Source organism: Salvelinus fontinalis, unplaced genomic scaffold (genome assembly GCF_029448725.1).
Source record: "Salvelinus fontinalis isolate EN_2023a unplaced genomic scaffold, ASM2944872v1 scaffold_0057, whole genome shotgun sequence".
NCBI classification, from domain to species: Eukaryota; Metazoa; Chordata; class Actinopteri; order Salmoniformes; family Salmonidae; genus Salvelinus; species Salvelinus fontinalis.
Genome location: NW_026600266.1, coordinates 570512 through 596066, shown reverse-complemented (window position 1 = coordinate 596066; position 25555 = coordinate 570512). Strand labels below are relative to the sequence as shown.

General features: G+C 46.8%; 2 protein-coding genes across 3 annotated transcripts in view; one reads left to right on the top strand and one right to left on the bottom strand.

Moving 5' to 3' along the window:
* The window catches only part of LOC129842631 (tubulin-specific chaperone D-like), a 65508-nt gene that overhangs the window by 32945 nt on the left and 7008 nt on the right, over nt 1-25555 (bottom strand). Inside the window, exons 9-14 of the mRNA XM_055911253.1 lie at nt 22226-22271; nt 17706-17838; nt 17321-17463; nt 16609-16669; nt 16281-16355; nt 13011-13105 (exon numbers count right to left, since the gene is read on the bottom strand). Coding sequence (XP_055767228.1) covers nt 13011-13105; nt 16281-16355; nt 16609-16669; nt 17321-17463; nt 17706-17838; nt 22226-22271 — 553 coding nt within the window. The remainder of the gene's footprint in view (nt 1-13010; nt 13106-16280; nt 16356-16608; nt 16670-17320; nt 17464-17705; nt 17839-22225; nt 22272-25555) is intronic.
* On the top strand, nt 1113-12593 carry LOC129842630 (zinc finger protein 750-like). Of its 2 annotated transcripts, XM_055911251.1 has the most exons (3): nt 1113-1203; nt 3877-5321; nt 11198-12593. In XM_055911251.1, exons 2-3 carry the CDS (start codon nt 3904-3906, stop codon nt 12216-12218), a joined length of 2439 nt encoding a protein of 812 aa, XP_055767226.1. In that variant the 5' UTR covers nt 1113-1203; nt 3877-3903; the 3' UTR covers nt 12219-12593. The 2 variants fall into 2 exon arrangements, with proteins under 2 accessions (XP_055767226.1, XP_055767227.1); XM_055911252.1 differs by lacking the exon at nt 1113-1203 and having other exon boundaries at nt 3742-5321.

The window sequence follows — 25555 nt, the reverse complement described above, 5'->3', positions numbered from 1 at the left end:
GGGAGAGAGAGAGAGAGAGAGAGAGGGAGGGGGAGAGAGAGACAGGGAGGGAGAGAGAGAGACAGGGAGGGAGAGAGAGAGACAGGGAGGGAGAGAGAGAGACAGGGAGGGAGAGAGAGAGACAGGGAGGGAGAGAGAGAGACAGGGAGGGAGAGAGAGAGACAGGGAGGGAGAGAGAGAGACAGGGAGGGAGAGAGAGAGACAGGGAGGGAGAGAGAGAGACATGGAGGGAGAGAGAGAGACATGGAGGGAGAGAGAGAGACATGGAGGGAGGGAGAGAGACAGGGAGGGAGAGAGAGAGACAGGGAGGGAGAGGGAGAGAGACAGGGAGACGGAGAGACAGGGAGGGAGACAGAGAGGGAGACAGAGAGACAGGGAGGGAGACAGAGAGACAGGGAGGGAGACAGAGAGACAGGGAGGGAGACAGAGAGAAGAGACAGGGAGGGAGACAGAGAGACAGGGAGGGAGAGAGAGAGACAGACGGAGGGAGGGAGAGAGACAGGGAGGGGGAGAGAGACAGGGAGAGAGACAGGGAGGGAGGGAGAGAGACAGGGAGGGAGGGAGAGAGACAGGGAGGGAGGGAGAGAGACAGGGAGGGAGGGAGAGAGACAGGGAGGGAGGGAGAGAGACAGGGAGGGAGGGAGAGAGACAGGGAGGGAGAGAGAGAGACAGGGAGGGAGAGAGAGAGACAGGGAGGGGGAGAGAGAGACAGGGAGGGGGAGAGACAGGGAGGGAGAGAGAAAACGGAGACGGAAGGACAGACAGAGACAGATAGTTTGTTTTCTCCCATCAGGTAAATGGTGTCTCGGGGCCTGACTAATATTCAGCTAGGATGGATGTTGCCTGAGAGAGAGAGAGGTAACTAACTGTCTCTGTCTTTCTCCCATCATGTAAATGGTGTCTCGGGGCCTGACTAATATTCAGCTAGGATGGATGTTGCCTCAGGGCTCTACTGCTGCTAGAGGCCACGCCCACTCAGGGCCCTACTGTTACTGTTGGGATAAAGTAGGCTCCGCCCCCCTAGGTAAACTAGTCCAAGGTAACAGGACAGGTAAGACCTCGCAGACAGGAAGTCAGATCAACACTCACCACAGACCAGGCAGCAGAGCACACACACATTTGGGACACTACTGGAGACACGGTCACAGACCTACTGGCTGATGCTCCCACACTCTGGAGCGAGCATCCTCACAAACAGAGCAGGTAAGACTGCTTTCTCACTACCTAACTACCACGGGTTTAACCGGTCAAGAGAAACGGCAGTTGGTGAACGTAATCATGACAAGCCGTTATTTATTTTCTGCATATCCAGCTGAATGGTACCTTGTAACCGGTCTGTGGTTCAGTGTGTGGGGGTTTACATGTGAAGCTAAGTCTACAGGTGTATTTTGGGGTGAGGTGAGACTGTGCACCTGTTAGGCCACCTGTTACCTGTGTGTTCTAATAACCTACTGCCTGCATGGTACTGACGGACAGACCCACAAACACACCTGGCCACTAGTTCAACAGTCAACACTGGCTTGTTATGTCTGAGACAGAGGAAGTGGATCATAGCACATGGAAGTGATTACAACACGTTGGTGGTCAGATGAACCAGATGTTTACTAAGAACACGTGGTCAGATATGGACGAGAGGGTTTGAGTTGGGAAGGGATAAGAAACCAGAGTTGTTTCTGTGAGGGGCTTTGTGTCTGGTAGACTGAGCGTTGGCTCTGGTCCAGGTAATGATAGATATTACAACCAACAAGGTTTTACCAACCGATTTCTCTTCTTGAGAAGGGAGTGGCGATCCGTTCTGCACCACACCTGAGCAGGAACCTGAGAGACGACTTCTTGCGACAGTGTGTGACGGAACGGTCTCTTTAGGCGGAGCCCTGAACCGTGTGTGTGTGTGTGTGTGTGTGTGTGTGTGTGTGTGTGTGTGTGTGTGTGTGTGTGTGTGTGTATCCTAACCTGAAGACAGGGCCTTAGGTGACAGCTCTTTCTGAGAAGAAAACATCTGATTTGTTATAAACCCGTTAAACTGAGACGGTTCTCATTTGAATACCAGTTCCAATGTAGATGTGTATGAACACCCTTTAACTGGAGGTGAGGAGGAAAGGAGACGATAAGAGAAGAAACGGAGGAGCGGGGTCAATGTCTCCTCTCACTACTGTGTAGACACACACACACACACACACACACACACACACACACACACACACACACACACACACACACACACACAGTTTTCCCCTGTAAGTAAGCCCCTGACTCCTGAGTAACAGTCTCTCCAGGAAGACCACGCTGTCAGAAGGCCAGTCATACTCTCTCTACAAGGTTGATGTGGAGTGATGAGCTCATCAGATAAGGGGATGTGTCTGAGCCTAGTTGACTATCCCGCTGTAGTAGTGCCATGCCCGTGCCTAGAGCCACCTATCACTGCATCCCGCTGCAGCACAGGTGTAGTCATGGGAAACAGGTGCCTTTCGGTTCCCACACCTTCAGGCAGGCAGTTTAGTGAGGGAGAGAGAGACAGAGAGAGAGAGAGACAGAGAGAGAGGAGCGTGTCGTTACATGCCCTCCAGGTCTGCTAGGCAGGGTGAGGTCTACCTACTGATCTCCTGCTCTGCCTACCTGCCTGGATGATGCCTAGTCTAGCCACTCTCCTGCCTACCTTCCTGGATGATGCCTAGTCTAGCCCCTCTCCTGCCTACCTGCCTGGATGATGCCTAGTCTAGACACTCTCCTGCCTACCTGCCTGGATGATGCCTAGTCTAGCCACTATCCTGCCTACCTGCCTGGATGATGCCTAGTCTAGACACTCTCCTGCCTACCTGCCTGGATGATGCCTAGTCTAGCCCCTCTCCTGCTTACCTGCCTGGATGATGCCTAGTCTAGCCCCTCTCCTGCCTACCTGCCTGGATGATGCCTAGTCTAGCCCCTCTCCTGCCTACCTGCCTGGATGATGCCTAGTCTAGACACTCTCCTGCCTACCTGCCTGGATGATGCCTAGTCTAGCCACTATCCTGCCTACCTGCCTGGATGATGCCTAGTCTAGACACTCTCCTGCCTACCTGCCTGGATGATGCCTAGTCTAGCCCCTCTCCTGCCTACCTAGACAGATAGACAGGATAGATATACAGGAGAGAGAGAGAGACACACAACCATCCATTACCTACTATAGGACATGAGTCTAGGCATGATGGGGTCTACCTATGTAGAGACATAACCAGCCACCCATGACAATGCTGGTCTATGCAAACATAACATGCAGGTCGTTTGCATACTGTGAAAGCTGGATAGTTGTTCCTTGTTCCAAGCATAACATACAGAGCAACTGTTAGTGGAATAGGTTAGCCTGAGGGCCTCTACTCACACAGAGGCAGACCCGCACTACTATCTGTCCATCTGGCACAAGTTTGACTCAGTTCATTCTCATTTCCATACTAGGACGCTTGGCTTGATCCATGTGCGTATGTATATGTGTGGACTGGACTTTATGCCCTGAGGGTGCAGTGGTTCATGTCCTCCTTTCTTTGGCCTGAGCAGATAAAGACACAGAGAGGAGAGGTCAGTGTAAACTAGTCTAACTAGTCTCCTCCTCTAGCTGAACCAGTTGAACTGGACTAGTAGCCATGTGAATCCTACTCAGTAAACGCTGGGAGAGAATGTGCTGTTAACACAAACCTTTCCAACAAAAGGATCATTAACAAAAAGGTCCTAAAACACTCATCTAGCCTGACATTTCCTTAAAGATCATTAATGATGTCAAGAAACTAAGCGTTAAAACACATTTCATTGTACACATAATGTGAAGAAAGCATTAAATAATGTATGTCAATGTGCAGCACAACTAATCGGTCAATCTGTTACCTCTTCCTCTTGTCTTTGCAGTGAAACTGCACACACACCAGATCCAAAATGCTCAGCGTCCAGGAGCGCAAGCCCAAGAGGCCTCACTACATCCCACGGCCCCCAGGCAAGCCCTACAAGTACCAGTGTTTCCAGTGCCCGTTCACCTGCAACGAGAAGTCTCACCTGTTCAACCACATGAAGTACAACCTCTGTAAGAACTCTATATCACTGGTGTCTCAGAAAGGAGGCAACACGGGGAGGCAGACCAAGACCCCTGGCCCTGCCAACGTCAAACTGGCATCTTTAACCCTGAAAGACAGATCAGGGCCCCTTCCTGTGGAGCGGCTCATGACCCCTGGCCCTGCCAATGTCAAACTGGCATCTTTAACCCTGAAAGACAAATCAGGGCCACTTCCTGTGGAGCGGCTCATGACCCCTGAAGGTCACAGAGGAGGAGTGGAGAACAGGAGAGAAGAGAAGGAGGAGGAGAAGAAGGAGAGCGAGAAGAAGGAGAGAGAGGAGGAGAAGGAGGAGAGAGAGGAGGCGTGTGGGAGTCCAGTCAGGAAAGACATTCAGAGTGTGATCAAATCAGACACAAAGGAACTCAAAGAGGCCAAGGCTTTGCCACGCCCGTCAGCCTTCTCCCAAGTCACACCCAATCGGGAGAACCCAGAGGGCGCGCTAAAGTCGTCCCACAACCAATCAGGGGAGCAGTCTCTGACTCCGCCCATGCCATCATTCCATAACCCCACCTTCGCCTGGGGCCCAATGGCAGCAGCCTCCATGCCGCTGAAGCCCCTCCCACCTCACATAATACCTGAGTACCCTCCCTACCTGTTTCCTGATCGCCACCCGGCCCTCCACCCCCTCTACCAGCCCTACTTCATCCCAGGGACGCATCACCTTTCTGGGCCAAACTCCCAGACCTACCGGCCTAGCTTCCTGGAGACCCCACAAAGACCTGTGATACCCATTAACCCGGACCACTCCCACCCATCTCTCATCCCTCCATACCCCTACAGATACGGTCTCCCCCTGCCCTATGGCCTGTACCGCCCCCCGGACCACCATCCACACCCCATCCCTCTCCCAGGCTCCAGGTACCTTCCTCTGGATGTGTACGGCCCAGGACCAGGCCCCGGCCTGGGACCTAGGGACTATGACTTTTACCTCCACCCCAGGCTCCATGGTGAACCCCACAGCAGACCCACGGAGGAAGGGACCAACCAGGTGGAGCAGAGCAGAGACAAGCCCACCGGACTGAGCCCCATGGAGGGGTGTTCTGCCTTGGGCTCACCTGACAGACCCAGCCCTCCACACCCCTTCACCCAGAGAGACACTACTGATGGTTCCAGATGTACCGTCCTGGGGGAACCACAGCCTGTCAACCAATCAGGAGGACCAGAGCCAGCCTCGCAGCCAATCAGAGTAGACGCGAGCAAAGAGGACACACCACAGAGCTTGACGACGCACATGGAAAGAGGGTAAGTGATGATACATGCTCTCTCCTCACACAACTCTTTACCAGTCAAAACAGCTGAAGCTCTAACTAGTCTATACAGACGTATCAGTGGATGTCTAATCTAACTAGTCTATACAGACGTATCAGTGGTCTAATCTAACTAGTCTATACAGACGTATCAGTGGTCTAATCTAACTAGTCTATACAGACGTATCAGTGGATGTCTAATCTAACTAGTCTATACAGACGTATCAGTGGTCTAATCTAACTAGTCTATACAGACGTATCAGTGGTCTAATCTAACTAGTCTATACAGACGTATCAGTGGTCTAATCTAACTAGTCTATACAGACGTATCAGTGGATGTCTAATCTAACTAGTCTATACAGACGTATCAGTGGATGTCTAATCTAACTAGTCTATACAGACGTATCAGTGGATGTCTAATCTAACTAGTCTATACAGACGTATCAGTGGTCTAATCTAACTAGTCTATACAGACGTATCAGTGGTCTAATCTAACTAGTCTATACAGACGTATCAGTGGTCTAATCTAACTAGTCTATACAGACGTATCAGTGGTCTAATCTAACTAGTCTATACAGACGTATCAGTGGTCTAATCTAACTAGTCTATACAGACGTATCAGTGGTCTAATCTAACTAGTCTATACAGACGTATCAGTGGTCTAATCTAACTAGTCTATACAGACGTATCAGTGGATGTCTAATCTAACTAGTCTATACAGACGTATCAGTGGATGTCTAATCTAACTAGTCTATACAGACGTATCAGTGGATGTCTAATCTAACTAGTCTATACAGACGTATCAGTGGTCTAATCTAACTAGTCTATACAGACGTATCAGTGGTCTAATCTAACTAGTCTATACAGACGTATCAGTGGATGTCTAATCTAACTAGTCTATACAGACGTATCAGTGGATGTCTAATCTAACTAGTCTATACAGACGTATCAGTGGATGTCTAATCTAACTAGTCTATACAGACGTATCAGTGGATGTCTAATCTAACTAGTCTATACAGACGTATCAGTGGATGTCTAATCTAGTCTATACAGACGTATCAGTGGTCTAATCTAACTAGTCTATACAGACGTATCAGTGGTCTAATCTAACTAGTCTATACAGACGTATCAGTGGATGTCTAATCTAACTAGTCTATACAGACGTATCAGTGGTCTAATCTTACTAGTCTATACAGACGTATCAGTGGTCTAATCTAACTAGTCTATACAGACGTATCAGTGGTCTAATCTAACTAGTCTATACAGACGTATCAGTGGTCTAATCTAACTAGTCTATACAGACGTATCAGTGGTCTAATCTAACTAGTCTATACAGACGTATCAGTGGATGTCTAATCTTACTAGTCTATACAGACGTATCAGTGGATGTCTAATCTAACTAGTCTATACAGACGTATCAGTGGTCTAATCTAACTAGTCTATACAGACGTATCAGTGGATGTCTAATCTAACTAGTCTATACAGACGTATCAGTGGATGTCTAATCTAACTAGTCTATACAGACGTATCAGTGGTCTAATCTAACTAGTCTATACAGACGTATCAGTGGTCTAATCTAACTAGTCTATACAGACGTATCAGTGGATGTCTAATCTAACTAGTCTATACAGACGTATCAGTGGATGTCTAATCTAACTAGTCTATACAGACGTATCAGTGGATGTCTAATCTAACTAGTCTATACAGACGTATCAGTGGATGTCTAATCTAACTAGTCTATACAGACGTATCAGTGGATGTCTAATCTAACTAGTCTATACAGACGTATCAGTGGATGTCTAATCTAACTAGTCTATACAGACGTATCAGTGGTCTAATCTAACTAGTCTATACAGACGTATCAGTGGTCTAATCTTACTAGTCTATACAGACGTATCATTGGTCTAATCTAACTAGTCTATACAGACGTATCATTGGTCTAATCTAACTAGTCTATACAGACGTATCAGTGGTCTAATCTAACTAGTCTATACAGACGTATCAGTGGTCTAATCTAACTAGTCTATACAGACGTATCAGTGGTCTAATCTTACTAGTCTATACAGACGTATCATTGGTCTAATCTAACTAGTCTATACAGACGTATCAGTGGTCTAATCTAACTAGTCTATACAGACGTATCAGTGGTCTAATCTAACTAGTCTATACAGACGTATCAGTGGTCTAATCTAACTAGTCTATACAGACGTATCAGTGGTCTAATCTAACTAGTCTATACAGACGTATCAGTGGTCTAATCTAACTAGTCTATACAGACGTATCAGTGGTCTAATCTAACTAGTCTATACAGACGTATCAGTGGTCTAATCTAACTAGTCTATACAGACGTATCAGTGGTCTAATCTAACTAGTCTATACAGACGTATCAGTGGTCTAATCTAACTAGTCTATACAGACGTATCAGTGGATGTCTAATCTAACTAGTCTATACAGACGTATCAGTGGATGTCTAATCTAACTAGTCTATACAGACGTATCAGTGGATGTCTAATCTAACTAGTCTATACAGACGTATCAGTGGATGTCTAATCTAACTAGTCTATACAGACGTATCAGTGGATGTCTAATCTAACTAGTCTATACAGACGTATCAGTGGATGTCTAATCTAACTAGTCTATACAGACGTATCAGTGGATGTCTAATCTAACTAGTCTATACAGACGTATCAGTGGATGTCTAATCTAACTAGTCTATACAGACGTATCAGTGGATGTCTAATCTAACTAGTCTATACAGAGGTATCAGTGGATGTCTAATCTAACTAGTCTATACAGACGTATCAGTGGATGTCTAATCTAACTAGTCTATACAGACGTATCAGTGGTCTAATCTAACTAGTCTATACAGACGTATCAGTGGTCTAATCTTACTAGTCTATACAGACGTATCATTGGTCTAATCTAACTAGTCTATACAGACGTATCAGTGGTCTAATCTAACTAGTCTATACAGACGTATCAGTGGTCTAATCTAACTAGTCTATACAGACGTATCAGTGGTCTAATCTTACTAGTCTATACAGACGTATCATTGGTCTAATCTAACTAGTCTATACAGACGTATCAGTGGTCTAATCTAACTAGTCTATACAGACGTATCAGTGGTCTAATCTAACTAGTCTATACAGACGTATCAGTGGTCTAATCTAACTAGTCTATACAGACGTATCAGTGGTCTAATCTAACTAGTCTATACAGACGTATCAGTGGTCTAATCTAACTAGTCTATACAGACGTATCAGTGGTCTAATCTAACTAGTCTATACAGACGTATCAGTGGTCTAATCTAACTAGTCTATACAGACGTATCAGTGGTCTAATCTAACTAGTCTATACAGACGTATCAGTGGATGTCTAATCTAACTAGTCTATACAGACGTATCAGTGGATGTCTAATCTAACTAGTCTATACAGACGTATCAGTGGATGTCTAATCTAACTAGTCTATACAGACGTATCAGTGGATGTCTAATCTAACTAGTCTATACAGACGTATCAGTGGATGTCTAATCTAACTAGTCTATACAGACGTATCAGTGGATGTCTAATCTAACTAGTCTATACAGACGTATCAGTGGATGTCTAATCTAACTAGTCTATACAGACGTATCAGTGGATGTCTAATCTAACTAGTCTATACAGACGTATCAGTGGATGTCTAATCTAACTAGTCTATACAGACGTATCAGTGGATGTCTAATCTAACTAGTCTATACAGACGTATCAGTGGATGTCTAATCTAACTAGTCTATACAGACGTATCAGTGGTCTAATCTAACTAGTCTATACAGACGTACCAGTGGTCTAATCTAACTAGTCTATACAGACGTATCAGTGGATGTCTAATCTAACTAGTCTATACAGACGTTTCAGTGGATGTCTAATCTAACTAGTCTATACAGACGTATCAGATGATGTCTAATCTAACTAGTCTATACAGACGTATCAGTGGATGTCTAATCTAACTAGTCTATACAGACGTATCAGTGGTCTAATCTAACTAGTCTATACAGACGTATCAGTGGTCTAATCTAACTAGTCTATACAGACGTATCAGTGGTCTAATCTAACTAGTCTATACAGACGTATCAGTGGTCTAATCTAACTAGTCTATACAGACGTATCAGTGGTCTAATCTAACTAGTCTATACAGACGTATCAGTGGATGTCTAATCTAACTAGTCTATACAGACGTATCAGTGGATGTCTAATCTAACTAGTCTATACAGACGTATCAGTGGATGTCTAATCTAACTAGTCTATACAGACGTATCAGTGTGGATGTCTAATCTAACTAGTCTATACAGACGTATCAGTGGTCTAATCTAACTAGTCTATACAGACGTATCAGTGGTCTAATCTAACTAGTCTATACAGACGTATCAGTGTGGATGTCTAATCTAACTAGTCTATACAGACGTATCAGTGGTCTAATCTAACTAGTCTATACAGACGTATCAGTGGTCTAATCTAACTAGTCTATACAGACGTATCAGTGGATGTCTAATCTAACTAGTCTATACAGACGTATCAGTGGATGTCTAATCTAACTAGTCTATACAGACGTATCAGTGGTCTAATCTAACTAGTCTATACAGACGTATCAGTGGATGTCTAATCTAACTAGTCTATACAGACGTATCAGTGGATGTCTAATCTAACTAGTCTATACAGACGTATCAGTGGATGTCTAATCTAACTAGTCTATACAGACGTACCAGTGGTCTAATCTAACTAGTCTATACAGACGTATCAGTGGTCTAATCTAACTAGTCTATACAGACGTATCAGTGGATGTCTAATCTAACTAGTCTATACAGACGTATCAGTGGTCTAATCTAACTAGTCTATACAGACGTATCAGTGGTCTAATCTAACTAGTCTATACAGACGTATCAGTGGTCTAATCTAACTAGTCTATACAGACGTATCAGTGGATGTCTAATCTAACTAGTCTATACAGACGTATCAGTGGATGTCTAATCTAACTAGTCTATACAGACGTACCAGTGGTCTAATCTAACTAGTCTATACAGACGTATCAGTGGTCTAATCTAACTAGTCTATACAGACGTATCAGTGGATGTCTAATCTAACTAGTCTATACAGACGTACCAGTGGTCTAATCTAACTAGTCTATACAGACGTATCAGTGGTCTAATCTAACTAGTCTATACAGACGTATCAGTGGTCTAATCTAACTAGTCTATACAGACGTATCAGTGGATGTCTAATCTAACTAGTCTATACAGACGTATCAGTGGATGTCTAATCTAACTAGTCTATACAGACGTACCAGTGGTCTAATCTAACTAGTCTATACAGACGTATCAGTGGATGTCTAATCTAACTAGTCTATACAGACGTATCAGTGGTCTAATCTAACTAGTCTATACAGACGTATCAGTGGTCTAATCTAACTAGTCTATACAGACGTATCAGTGGATGTCTAATCTAACTAGTCTATACAGACGTATCAGTGGATGTCTAATCTAACTAGTCTATACAGACGTATCAGTGGTCTAATCTAACTAGTCTATACAGACGTATCAGTGGTCTAATCTAACTAGTCTATACAGACGTATCAGTGGTCTAATCTAACTAGTCTATACAGACGTATCAGTGGTCTAATCTAACTAGTCTATACAGACGTATCAGTGGTCTAATCTAACTAGTCTATACAGACGTATCAGTGGTCTAATCTAACTAGTCTATACAGACGTATCAGTGGTCTAATCTAACTAGTCTATACAGACGTATCAGTGGTCTAATCTAACTAGTCTATACAGACGTATCAGTGGATGGTATCAGATGATAATATTATGCATATTATTTGTCTTCCTCATTCAGGACGGCAGCCAACCACGCAGAGCACACCACCTCTGACGAAAGCGACGACTCCTCATCTGAACGAGATGGTGACGATGATGATGATACTGAGGAAGATTTGATGCCCCTGAACCTCTCCAAAAAGGACCAGGAGTCAGACCTCTTCACCAGCAGGGGGAGCTGTCCTGAAACAGGGCATCCGGAGGAGGACCTGCCACTGAACCTCAGCCTTCGGGCCACACCAGGCAGTCCAGATCACTGCTCCAAAATGGCCGCCTCAGGGAGGGAGTTTGTTAGTGTCCAACCAGGCAACCCAGACCATTGCTCCAAAATGGCCACCTTAATCGCAGTGGATCTCAGTCAACAGGGCTCCAGCCCAGCTCCCACCCAAACAGACAAGGAGCCCAGTGACCAACAGAGACAGACTGCAGCCCTGGCTCTCTGCCAGCTGGCTAGCTCCTCCTCTTCCTCCAGCCTCAGCTCTATGGCAGCAGACAGCCCGTCAGTACGCCCAACACTAACAGACTGCCCCTGTCCCCCAACAACCACATCCCTCACCAGAGAGGTGAAACACACAACTTCAGGCCTCACCAGAGAGGTGAAACACACAACTTCAGGCCTCACCAGAGAGGTGAAACACACAACTTCAGGCCTCACCAGAGAGGTGAAACACACAACTTCAGGCCTCACCAGAGAGGTGAAACACACAACTTCAGGCCTCACCAGAGAGGTGAAACACACAACTTCAGGCCTCACCAGAGAGGTGAAACACACAACTTCAGGCCTCTCCAGAGAGGTGAAACACACAACTTCAGGCCTCTCCAGAGAGGTGAAACAGGAAGACACAGCCAAGGGCCAGACTGAACAGTCTAGAACCAAAGTTAGGGGGGTGAAGAGAGCTGCCAGGGGAGAGAGCCAGCTCCCAGCCAGGAAACACACCAAGCTCACAGCACCTCACAAACAGAGACAGACTAAGAGGGCCCGGGTGGGGAAGGAGACAGGAGGAGGGAGAGCACTGAGGACGAGACCTCTCTGCTGCTGAACACTAAGTGACAGTTGAACCAAAACCCGTCCAACAGACACAGGAAGTCGACAGTGGCTCAGAACCCTCATGGCCTCTAAGTCTAGGACCAGGATGTAAAGGAGTAAAGTGGATCTGTACAGTTGAACCTCCACGGACACTCCCCTGTCTGTCTAAAGGACGATCAAATGTTTACCAAGCACTAAAAGCAAGACTGGTGTTTTAAACCAACATGTGATGGTGTCTCCAGTTGGCTACAGGGAAAACCCCTTTTCAAATGAACCTCCTCACCTGCACTGACTTGACCCAAATAGCCTTTATATAAATGTTAACCCTTTACACCTGAACACAGAACACTGTATATAACAAGGGTGGAACTATTTAAGTGACTATAATATGTGGTATACTACAATGTGCATGGTGGTGGGATAAGCTGTATATATTTAATACGGTTCTAGAAAGCAATACCAAAATAAAATCTGTCCATATTTATCCCATGGGTTGTTGTTCTGTATGGCTGCTGTGACTGTGAGGGTTTATGGGTAGCGAAGTGCAGTTCACTTACACACCCAGGGGTTGTGACTGAGGGTTTATGGGTAGTGAAGGGGGTTTGTGGTTCTGTATGGCTGTTGTGACTGAGGGTTTATGGGTAGGGAAGGGGGTTTGTGGTTCTGTATGGCTGTTGTGACTGAGGGTTTATGGGTAGGGAAGGGGGATTGCTTTGCAGGTACAGACGACATGTTGTGTCGTAGTTCAAATACAAGAAGCTCCCGCACGCCGCTCTAGCTGTGTGTGCAGGGTTTTGTTACGTACCGTCCGGGAGACGAGAGGGCACCAGCAGGCCTCTTCTCCCCAGCTCTGCCAGGGCCAAGCAGCCTCCATGCCACGCGTTGTCTGTCTCCTGGAAACTACAACAACAACAACACACACCAAGGATGACATTTGACCTCCGCAAAACTGACCTGAGCGCCGCAAAAACTACCGTAACAAGGTAATGAACAGTCAAAACCATGGTTCTCATCAAATTGGATGATATTTGGATGAAACCAGGTCAAAGTGTGATGACCAAAGTTTGAAAAATGACTGTTGCTTCTACATTGATCACGTTACTGGTCCCCTCCCCAATGTCAAACACTTGGATTCAGGAGGCGGGACTATTAAGGCGATAGGGTGACATCATCCCAACTCTCATTTTAATACACCAATGGTAACATGATATTCTCTTACCTAATTGTCATAAGTTACGCCTTGTAACCAACATCGGAGAAGGTGTGTTTGCAGAAGGGTGTGACTTATATAACTAGACAGCTACTCTGCTGGTGCCAAAATGTGACTGTAGGATGTCAGCAAATATAATTAGAAGGAAGGGTCATTCAAAACTCCAACGCTGTTGTCATGGCAACACATCCGTCAGTGTTGCTGTGAACCGCATCACAAGAGACTTGCCGGGAGATGCATCATATTTATTTGTTACATCACTAGCTAGGTTTCCATCAATTGGCAACAGAATTTCATGTGAATATTCTAGAATCTGCATAAAGAAAATGTGCATTTTCCCAGCAGTAGTATGTTTCCACCAAAAGGTCGTGTTGCTGATATAAATCAGTGTGTGATGACATAGCGCACACAAAATGGACTTTCACGCTGAAGTTTTCATGTACCGAATAAAAATGTAAATGTTTATAGTGTTTCCATGGTTTCCATGGCATTTTCACCTCTCCTGATAGTTGTGTCTGGTGTGGACACCTGACCTCTAGACAACACCTGACACATACAGTGCAGGTAGGGCTGGTCTACAAGAAATTATTATGGATAAAAGTGAGAATATTTTGATTTGACAAATGGCAGTCAAACATCGATCATCATGTCACCAGAATAAGTGGATATTTATTGGTAAAGGAACATCAAGCTCATCACTGTGCACTTTCACCTCCCTGTAAAGTTCATCACAACTTATTTCATCTGTAGCTGATTAACCTGCATGTTACCTGAGTGGTAGTGGGAGGACAACACACCATATCATCACGTGACTCACAGTTTCCTTCAGTATCTTATTATATCAATATTTGTGCATAAAAAGGCATTTCCACCGCAGTTTCCCGCATAATTAATTTTACCGACAGAAAAAGATCCCACCATGTCTAACAAACAAGTTAAATGTCAGTATTTCTAAAATTACAGCGTGATTTTTTTATTTTTATGTTGCTTTGTGTTTCACCAAATTAGCTTGAGATGATTGTACAGCAAAGCTGCATCTACGTTTCAAAGACCTGTCGGTCAAGTCTCATGAATATCAGCTCCCCGCCCACTCAGCCTGCCTTCATAAACTTCCTGGTAGTTAGCCATGAGAGAAAAAGAGATTAAATATTCTACCCCCCCCCCCAAAAAAAACATTATGGGTGGTATTTTAAATCACTCAAAGGGTTATTTTACATGGGAATCAGAATTACTGTTTGGGAGCTTTAATAAACTCAGCAAAAAAAAGAAACGTCCCTTTTTCAGGACCCTGTCTTTCAAAGATAATTCATAAAAATCCAAATAACTTCACAGATCTTCATTGTAAAGGGTTTAAACATGTTTCCCATGCTTGTTCAATGAACCATAAACAATTAATGAACATGCACCTGTGGAACGGTCATTAAGACACTAACAGCTTACAGACGATAGGCAATTAAGGTCACAGTTATGAAAACTTAGGACACTAAAAGAGGTCTTTCTACTGACTCTGAAAAACACCAAAAGAAAGATGCCCAGGGTCCCTGCTCACCTGCGTGAACGCGCCTTAGGCATGCTGCAAGGAGGCATGAGGACTGCAGATGTGGCCAGGGCAATAAATCGCAATGTCCGTACTGTGAGACGCCTAAGACAGCGCTACAGGGAGACAGGACGGACAGCTGATCGTCCTCGCAGTGGCAGACCACATGTAACAACACCTGCACAGGAACGGTACATTCGAACATCACACCTGCGGGACAGGTACAGGATGGCAACATCAACTGACCGAGTTATACCAGGAACGCACAATCCCTCCATCAGTGATCAGACTGTCCGCAATAGGTTGAGGCTGGACTGAGGGCTTGTAGGCCTGTTGTAAGGCGGGTCCTCACCAGACATCACCAGCAACAACGTCACTTATGGGCACAAACCCACCGTCGCTGGACCAGACAGGACTGGCAAAAAGTGCTCTTCACTGACGAGTCTCGGTTTTCTCTCACCAGGGGTGATGGTTGGATTTGCGTTTATCATCGAAGGAATGAGCGTTACACCGAGGCCTGTACTCTGGAGCGGGATCGATTTGGAGGTGGAGGGTCCGTCATGGTCTGGGGCGGTGTGTCACAGCATCATCGGACTGAGCTTGTTGTCATTGCAGGCAATCTCAACGCTGTGCGTTACAGGGAAGACATCCTCCTCCCTCATGTGGTACCCTTCCTGCAGGCTCATCCTGACATGACCCTCCAACATGACAATGCCACCAGTCATACTGCTCGTTCTGTGTGTGATTTCCTGCAAGACAGGAATGTCAGTGTTCTGCCATGGCCAGCGAAGAGCCTGGATCTCAATCCCATTGAGCACGTCTTGGACCTGTTGGATCGGAGGGTGAGGGCTAAGGCCATTCCCCCCAGAAATGTCCGGGAACTTGCAGGTGCCTTGGTGGAAGAGTGGGGTAACATCTCACGGCAAATCTGGCAAATCTGATGCAGTCAGATCAGAACTGGCAAATCTGGTGCAGTCCATGAGGAGGAGATGCACTGCAGTACTTAATGCAGCTGGTGGCCACACCAGATACTAACTGTTACTTTTGATTTTGACCCCCCCTTTGTTCAGGGACACAATATTCAATTTCTGTTAGTCACATGTCTGTGGAACTTGTTCAGTTTATGTCTCAGTTGTTGAATCTTGTTATGTTCATGCAAATATTTACACATGTTAAGTTTGCTGAAAATAAACGCAGTTAACAGTGAGAGGACGTTTCTTTTTTTTGCTGAGTTTACCTTACGTATATTGTGTGATAAGATGTTCCCCAGTGGCACAGACAAATAGCATAACATAACACGGCAAAGCTGCAAATGAACCGGTTGTTACCTGAAACACTCCAACACTGATCCAACCACCTCGTCAGCCAGCTCCTTGGGGAGTCTCCCTGTCACCCTCCCAATACTGAGAAGAGGGAAGACATGTTGAATCCTATCTGAGCAACTCATCTGTACTTCATTAACCAGAGGGCTCCTCCCTATCGGCAGTTCTCTGGTTTTTAGGTGTTTTGTCTGTTCAGGTGCCACATTTATTCTCTACTACATCAACATGACAGACCATAACTCAGTGCTCCTGCCTATAGCCATCATTCTGCCTCCTGAAAGACAGACGCTTAGTGTTGATCATTGTTCATTCAACGTGTCAACAAGGCTCTTACCCCTTAGCAGCAGACCAGCGCACGATGGTCTCCTTGTCTTTCAGCCCACCCAGCAGTTGCTCTGTGAAATAACAGACAGAGAAAGAGAGAGAGAGTCACTACCTGAATAGCTGTGACTGAACACCATAACAGACCTGATGTGGGTCAAATTCAGTAGGGCACACCGTAACAAAATGTTTTGCAACAGAACATGTACATCTGTGTTGTGTTGTTATTGGTCAAGTAGTTCAGGATGTTGCACTCTCAACTGAACATAAGATACAGGCCTTACAACCAATGAGACAGTGAGAAGGATGCTGACTTCGGACATATCAAGAGAGAGAATGAGAGAGAGATCTTAGAGAACCAGAGAGAGATCTGAGAGAACCAGAGAGAGATCTGAGAGAACCAGAGAGAGATCTGAGAGAACCAGAGAGAGAGCTGAGAGAACCAGAGAGAGATCTGAGAGAACCAGAGAGAGATCTGAGAGAACCAGAGAGAGAGCTGAGAGAACCAGAGAGAGAGAGAGCTGAGAGAACCAGAGAGAGAGAGAGCTGAGAGAACCAGAGAGAGAGAGAGCTGAGAGAACCAGAGAGAGAGAGAGCTGAGAGAACCAGAGAGAGAGAGAGCTGAGAGAACCAGAGAGAGAGAGAGCTGAGAGAACCAGAGAGAGAGAGCTGAGAAAACCAGAGAGAGAACTGAGAGAAGGAGAGAGTGAGTAACACTGACTGACCGATGACGTTCTCCACCTCCTCTGGGATATCATAGTCCTCCTCCTGGCTCTGGGTCTCCATGTCTGGGCTAACAGCCTCTACTGTGGAGCCAGACTGGGACAGAGACAGGTTGGCTGCCAGGGAGCGACTCCCTCTCTGGTACCTGAATGACAAGCAAACATACAAGGTCTCAACACAGTGAGACTAGCTTTCCCTTCAGAAACGTTCAACAGCATGCAGAGACCAAATTAACATCTAGGGAGTGGGTCTCCTCCACTGGTTGAGGAAGGTTAGACCGTCTCTGAATCAGCTTGACTCCTACGTGTGTGTGTGTGTGTGTGTGTGTGTGTGTGTGTGTGTGTGTGTGTGTGTGTGTGTGTGTGTGTGTGTGTGTGTATATCTCACCTCCACTTGGCCAGTCGGGGCTTGAGGAAGGTCAGACCCAGTCTCTGTATCAGCTTGACCCCCAGCTTCCTCAGCATAGCCTGGCTGCTCTCTGCCACATGACACTGGTCCAGACACTGCAGCACCACCGGAGCTGAGGAACACACACACACACACACACACACACACACACACACACTAGTACCATGGTAACACTACACTGGTCCAGACACTGCAGCACCACAGGTTAAACCGGGCATTCGATTTAACCGTCCCACACAAGTTTTGGAGATCGGAGACAAACTCCTCATGTTGTTGCCCACTCGGGGCGCGTGGCCGTCACCGACGCGGGTCAGAGACGCAGTCTGAGGGCTACTCGGGGCGCGTGGCCGTCACCGACGCGGGTCAGAGACGCAGTCTGAGGCCTACTCGGGGCGCGTGGCCGTCACCGACGCGGGTCAGAGACGCAGTCTGAGGGCTACTCGGGGCGCGTGGCCGTCACCGACGCGGGTCAGAGACGCAGTCTGAGGCCTACTCGGGACGCGTGGCCGTCACCGACGCGGGTCAGAGACGCAGTCTGAGGCCTACTCGGGGCGCGTGGCCGTCACCGACGCGGGTCAGAGACGCAGTCTGATGCCTACTCGGGGCGCGTGGCCGTCACCGACGCGGGTCAGAGACGCAGTCTGATGGCTACTCGGGGCGCGTGGCCGTCACCGACGCGGGTCAGAGACGCAGTCTGAGGGCTACTCGGGGCGCGTGGCCGTCACCGACGCGGGTCAGAGACGCAGTCTGAGGGCTACTCGGGGCGCGTGGCCGTCACCGACGCGGGTCAGAGACGCAGTCTGAGGGCTACTCGGGGCGCGTGGCCGTCACCGACGCGGGTCAGAGACGCAGTCTGAGGGCTACTCGGGGCGCGTGGCCGTCACCGACGCGGGTCAGAGACGCAGTCTGAGGGCTACTCGGGGCGCGTGGCCGTCACCGACGCGGGTCAGAGACGCAGTCTGAGGGCTACTCGGGGCGCGTGGCCGTCACCGACGCGGGTCAGAGACGCAGTCTGAGGCCTACTCGGGGCGCGTGGCCGTCACCGACGCGGGTCAGAGACGCAGTCTGAGGGTTACTCGGGGCGCGTGGCCGTCAGAGACGCAGTCTGAGGGCCACTCATCTCCTCTTTGGAACCATCACAATATTTTTAACCATTTTATCGGCACCAAATCTGAAATGCTCTTGTAGTGTGAGATGTGCAACGACAACTCTTCAGAACGGTGATCATCAGCAGGAGCCAATGAGAGCTGGCCAGAGAAGCAGCCAGTCAGACGATGACGTTGCACCCAGAATGTGTAGACTCTGGAGCAGGAGACATGACTACTACTAATATGTGTTTGTACATGCCTTTAACCAAAAACGTCAAATCGTCACAGCTCTGAAGTTTACAAGCAATGTTATTCAATTCAAAATGTATTGGCTAGATATTTCAACTCCGTGTGTCAAGCGTGAATGTCTGACTGAAACTATTTATGAGGCTGCTTTGAGCCACAGCTCCTTGTAGCTACGTTAACAACGTAATCACGTCATTGTTTTGGCGAGACAGCGTGTTGTGGAGATTCTTCACCACCAGCTGAAGAATCTGTCACGTCGTTTAATGTGCTCACCACTACGTTGGCAAGACAACACACTACAGGAAAGAGACTGGTTTAATGTGCTCACCACTACGTTGGCAAGACAACACACTACAGGATAGAGACTGGTTTAATGTGCTCACCACTACGTTGGCAAGACAACACACTACAGGATAGAGACTGGTTTAATGTGCTCACCACTACGTTGGCAAGACAACACACTACAGGAAAGAGGCTGGTTTAATGTGCTCACCACTACGTTGGCAAGACAACACACTACAGGAAAGAGACTGGTTTAATGTGCTCACCACTACGTTGGCAAGACAACACACTACAGGATAGAGACTGGTTTAATGTGCTCACCACTACGTTGGTAAGACAACACACTACAGGATAGAGACTGGTTTAATGTGCTCACCACTACGTTGGCAAGACAACACACTACAGGAAAGAGACTGGTTTAATGTGCTCACCACTACGTTGGCAAGACAACACACTACAGGAAAGAGACTGGTTTAATGTGCTCACCACTACGTTGGCAAGACAACACACTACAGGAAAGAGACTGGTTTAATGTGCTCACCACTACGTTGGTAAGACAACACACTACAGGAAAGAGACTGGTTTAATGTGCTCACCACTACGTTGGCAAGACAACACACTACAGGAAAGAGACTGGTTTAATGTGCTCACCACTACGTTGGTAAGACAACACACTACAGGAAAGAGACTGGTTTAATGTGCTCACCACTACGTTGGCAAGACAACACACTACAGGATAGAGACTGGTTTAATGTGCTCACCACTACGTTGGTAAGACAACACACTACAGGAAAGAGACTGGTTTAATGTGCTCACCACTACGTTGGCAAGACAACACACTACAGGAAAGAGACTGGTTTAATGTGCTCACCACTACGTTGGCAAGACAACACACTACAGGAAAGAGACTGGTTTAATGTGCTCACCACTACGTTGGCAAGACAACACACTACAGGAAAGAGACTGGTTTAATGTGCTCACCACTACGTTGGTAAGACAACACACTACAGGATAGAGACTGGTTTAATGTGCTCACCACTACGTTGGCAAGACAACACACTACAGGAAAGAGACTGGTTTAATGTGCTCACCACTACGTTGGTAAGACAACACACTACAGGAAAGAGACTGGTTTAATGTGCTCACCACTACGTTGGCAAGACAACACACTACAGGAAAGAGACTGGTTTAATGTGCTCACCACTACGTTGGTAAGACAACACACTACAGGAAAGAGACTGGTTTAATGTGCTCACCACTACGTTGGCAAGACAACACACTACAGGATAGAGACTGGTTTAATGTGCTCACCACTACGTTGGTAAGACAACACACTACAGGAAAGAGACTGGTTTAATGTGCTCACCACTACGTTGGCAAGACAACACACTACAGGAAAGAGACTGGTTTAATGTGCTCACCACTACGTTGGCAAGACAACACACTACAGGAAAGAGACTGGTTTAATGTGCTCACCACTACGTTGGCAAGACAACACACTACAGGAAAGAGACTGGTTAAATGTGCTCACCACTACGTTGGCAAGACAACACACTACAGGAAAGAGACTGGTTTAATGTGCTCACCACTACGTTGGCAAGACAACACACTACAGGAAAGAGGCTGGTTTAATGTGCTCACCACTACGTTGGCAAGACAACACACTACAGGAAAGAGGCTGGTTTAATGTGCTCACCACTACGTTGGCAAGACAACACACTACAGGAAAGAGGCTGGTTTAATGTGCTCACCACTACGTTGGCAAGACAACACACTACAGGATAGAGACTGGTTTAATGTGCTCACCACTACGTTGGTAAGACAACACACTACAGGAAAGAGGCTGGTTTAATGTGCTCACCACTACGTTGGCAAGACAACACACTACATGAAAGAGGCTGGTTTAATGTGCTCACCACTACGTTGGTAAGACAACACACTACAGGAAAGAGACTGGTTTAATGTGCTCACCACTACGTTGGCAAGACAACACACTACAGGAAAGAGGCTGGTTTAATGTGCTCACTACTACGTTGGCAAGACAACACACTACAGGAAAGAGGCTGGTTTAATGTGCTCACCACTACGTTGGCAAGACAACACACTACAGGATAGAGACTGGTTTAATGTGCTCACCACTACGTTGGCAAGACAACACACTACATGAAAGAGGCTGGTTTAATGTGCTCACCACTACGTTGGCAAGACAACACACTACAGGATAGAGACTGGTTTAATGTGCTCACCACTACGTTGGTAAGACAACACACTACAGGAAAGAGACTGGTTTAATGTGCTCACCACTACGTTGGCAAGACAACACACTACAGGAAAGAGACTGGTTTAATGTGCTCACCACTACGTTGGCAAGACAACACACTACAGGAAAGAGACTGGTTTAATGTGCTCACCACTACGTTGGCAAGACAACACACTACAGGAAAGAGACTGGTTTAATGTGCTCACCACTACGTTGGCAAGACAACACACTACAGGATAGAGACTGGTTTAATGTGCTCACCACTACGTTGGTAAGACAACACACTACAGGAAAGAGGCTGGTTTAATGTGCTCACCACTACGTTGGCAAGACAACACACTACAGGATAGAGACTGGTTTAATGTGCTCACCACTACGTTGGCAAGACAACACACTACAGGAAAGAGGCTGGTTTAATGTGCTCACCACTACGTTGGCAAGACAACACACTACAGGAAAGAGACTGGTTTAATGTGCTCACCACTACGTTGGTAAGACAACACACTACAGGAATGAGACTGGTTTAATGTGCTCACCACTACGTTGGTGGTAAGACAACTACTTATCACAATGGATAAAGTCAAATGGCTGATCAAAAAGCAACTATTGAAGGACATTCTTACCGTACTGGAGAAAGTCATCTCTCTTGCCATGCTTGAATAGCTGGGCCTAAAAGACAGACGGGAGACAGGAGAGACAGGTGAGACAGGAGAGAGAGAAGAGGTGAGACAGGAGAGCGAGGGCAAAACATCAATATCATGGATGAGATCGAAATAATAAATTTTCCTTTAAAGATGTGAAATTCCAACACCTGTTTTGTTCATAACGTTGTGGCTCCTCCCCTTTTGAGGGTCAACATGTTGTCTGGGATTACATCACCACTAACCTCTACCTTCTGGATGTCATTACATGTAGTCTGGGATTACATCACCACTAACCTCTAGCTTCTGGATGTCATTACATGTAGTCTGGGATTAAATCCCCACTAACCTCTACCTTCTGGATGTCATTACATGTAGTCTGGGATTACATCACCACTAACCTCTACCTTCTGGATGTCATTACATGTAGTCTGGGATTACATCACCACTAACCTCTAGCTTCTGGATGTCATTACATGTTGTCTGTCTGGGATTACATCACCACTAACCTCTACCTTCTGGATGTCATTACATGTAGTCTGGGATTACATCACCACTAACCTCTACCTTCTGGATGTCATTACATGTTGTCTGGGATTACATCACCACTAACCTCTACCTTCTGGATGTCATTACATGTAGTCTGGGATTACATCACCACTAACCTCTACCTTCTGGATGTCATTACATGTTGTCTGGGATTACATCACCACTAACCTCTACCTTCTGGATGTCATTACATGTAGTCTGGGATTACATCACCACTAACCTCTACCTTCTGGATGTCATTACATGTTGTCTGGGATTACATCACCACTAACCTCTACCTTCTGGATGTCATTACATGTAGTCTGGGATTACATCACCACTAACCTCTACCTTCTGGATGTCATTACATGTTGTCTGTCTGGGATTACATCACCACTAACCTCTACCTTCTGGATGTCATTACATGTAGTCTGGGATTACATCCCCACTAACCTCTACCTTCTGGATGTCATTACATGTTGTCTGGGATTACATCACCACTAACCTCTACCTTCTGGATGTCATTACATGTAGTCTGGGATTACATCACCACTAACCTCTACCTTCTGGATGTCATTACATGTAGTCTGGGATTACATCACCACTAACCTCTACCTTCTGGATGTCATTACATGTTGTCTGTCTGGGATTACTTTACCACTAACCTCTACCTTCTGGATGTCATTACATGTAGTCTGGGATTACATCACCACTAACCTCTACCTTCTGGATGTCATTACATGTAGTCTGGGATTACATCACCACTAACCTCTACCTTCTGGATGTCATTACATGTAGTCTGGGATTACATCACCACTAACCTCTACCTTCTGGATGTCATTACATGTAGTCTGGGATTACATCACCACTAACCTCTACCTTCTGGATGTCATTACATGTTGTCTGGGATTACATCACCACTAACCTCTACCTTCTGGATGTCATTACATGTTGTCTGGGATTACATCACCACTAACCTCTACCTTCTGGATGTCAGTACATGTTGTCTGGGATTACATCACCACTAACCTCTACCTTCTGGATGTCATTACATGTTGTCTGGGATTACATCACCACTAACCTCTACCTTCTGGATGTCAGTACATGTTGTCTGGGATTACATCACCACTAACCTCTACCTTCTGGATGTCATTACATGTTGTCTGGGATTACATCCCCACTAACCTCTACCTTCTGGATGTCATTACAAGTTGCAGCGAGGACTGCCGTGTGTTACAGGTTCATTTTAACTACTCTTCTAATGCCATTCTCTCAGTCTCTTTTCTCACTCCCCATTTCTCAGCGGCTCTTTAAAGTTTTGCTGCATGGCCAAATTCAAAACGCAACTGTGCAAAACAAAGATCTTCCTAGAGCCCGTTGAAGCCCCTCAGGGCCGTCAGAACACACAGAGCCCGTTGAAGCCCCTCAGGGCCGTCAGAACACACAGAGCCCGTTGAAGCCCCTCAGGGCCGTCAGAACACACAGAGCCCGTTGAAGCCCCTCAGGGCCGTCAGAACACACAGAGCCCGTTGAAGCCCCTCAGGGCCGTCAGAAACACACAGAGCCCGTTGAAGCCCCTCAGGGCCGTCAGAAACACACAGAGCCCGTTGAAGCCCCTCAGGGCCGTCAGAACACACAGAGCCCGTTGAAGCCCCTCAGGGCCGTCAGAACACACAGAGCCCGTTGAAGCCCTTCAGGGCCGTCAGAAACACACAGAGCCCGTTGAAGCCCCTCAGGGCCGTCAGAAACACACAGAGCCCGTTGAAGCCCCTCAGGGCCGTCAGAACACACAGAGCCCGTTGAAGCCCCTCAGGGCCGTCAGAACACACAGAGCCCGTTGAAGCCCCTCAGGGCCGTCAGAACACACAGAGCCCGTTGAAGCCCCTCAGGGCCGTCAGAACACACAGAGCCCGTTGAAGCCCCTCAGGGCCGTCAGAACACACAGAGCCCGTTGAAGCCCCTCAGGGCCGTCAGAACACACAGAGCCCGTTGAAGCCCCTCAGGGCCGTCAGAACACACAGAGCCCGTTGAAGCCCCTCAGGGCCGTCAGAACACACAGAGCCCGTTGAAGCCCCTCAGGGCCGTCAGAACACACAGAGCCCGTTGAAGCCCCTCAGGGCCGTCAGAACACACAGAGCCCGTTGAAGCCCCTCAGGGCCGTCAGAACACACAGAGCCCGTTGAAGCCACTCAGGGCCGTCAGAACACACAGAGCCCGTTGAAGCCCCTCAGGGCCGTCAGAACACACAGAGCCCGTTTTAAACGCTCTGAGCGCCACATAGAGAGAGACAAGCCGGTTTCCCCTCCCAGTCATATTACACAGCACAGAGAGAAGGAGAGACCGTTTGTAAACACCGAGCGCCAGTTTCAACGCCAATAATATGACTTTGATACACTGCTCGCTTGAGGGCTGCATTAAATTAGCTTCTTAGACTGACACAACACAAGAGTTGACCTGGGAAAAATGTACTACAATACACTGTTATATCAAGGTGGTTGGTGAAACCACAACTATAGGACATTAAGACATGAAAGACAAAGTGGAAGAGAGTGAGGGACTGGGGATTAGTGTGGGCAGTTAGGCCATAGCACCTCTATTGGTAAAGTAATGACAACCGGCAGTATATCTATATACTACTACACAGGTAAAGTAATGACTTTCAGCAGTATATCTATATACTACTGCACTGGTAAAGTAATGACTACCGGCAGTATATCTATATACTACTACACTGGTAAAGTAATGACTACTACACTGGTAAAGTAATGACTACCGGCAGTATAT

Bases quoted from the DNA above. Each gene is read 5' to 3' on its own strand.
- LOC129842630 (XM_055911251.1), top strand. From the start codon at position 3,904: ATGCTCAGCGTCCAGGAGCGCAAGCCCAAGAGGCCTCACTACATCCCA. The intron at 5,322-11,197 runs GTAAGTGATGAT...TTCCTCATTCAG, and splicing joins ACGACGCACATGGAAAGAGG to GACGGCAGCCAACCACGCAG.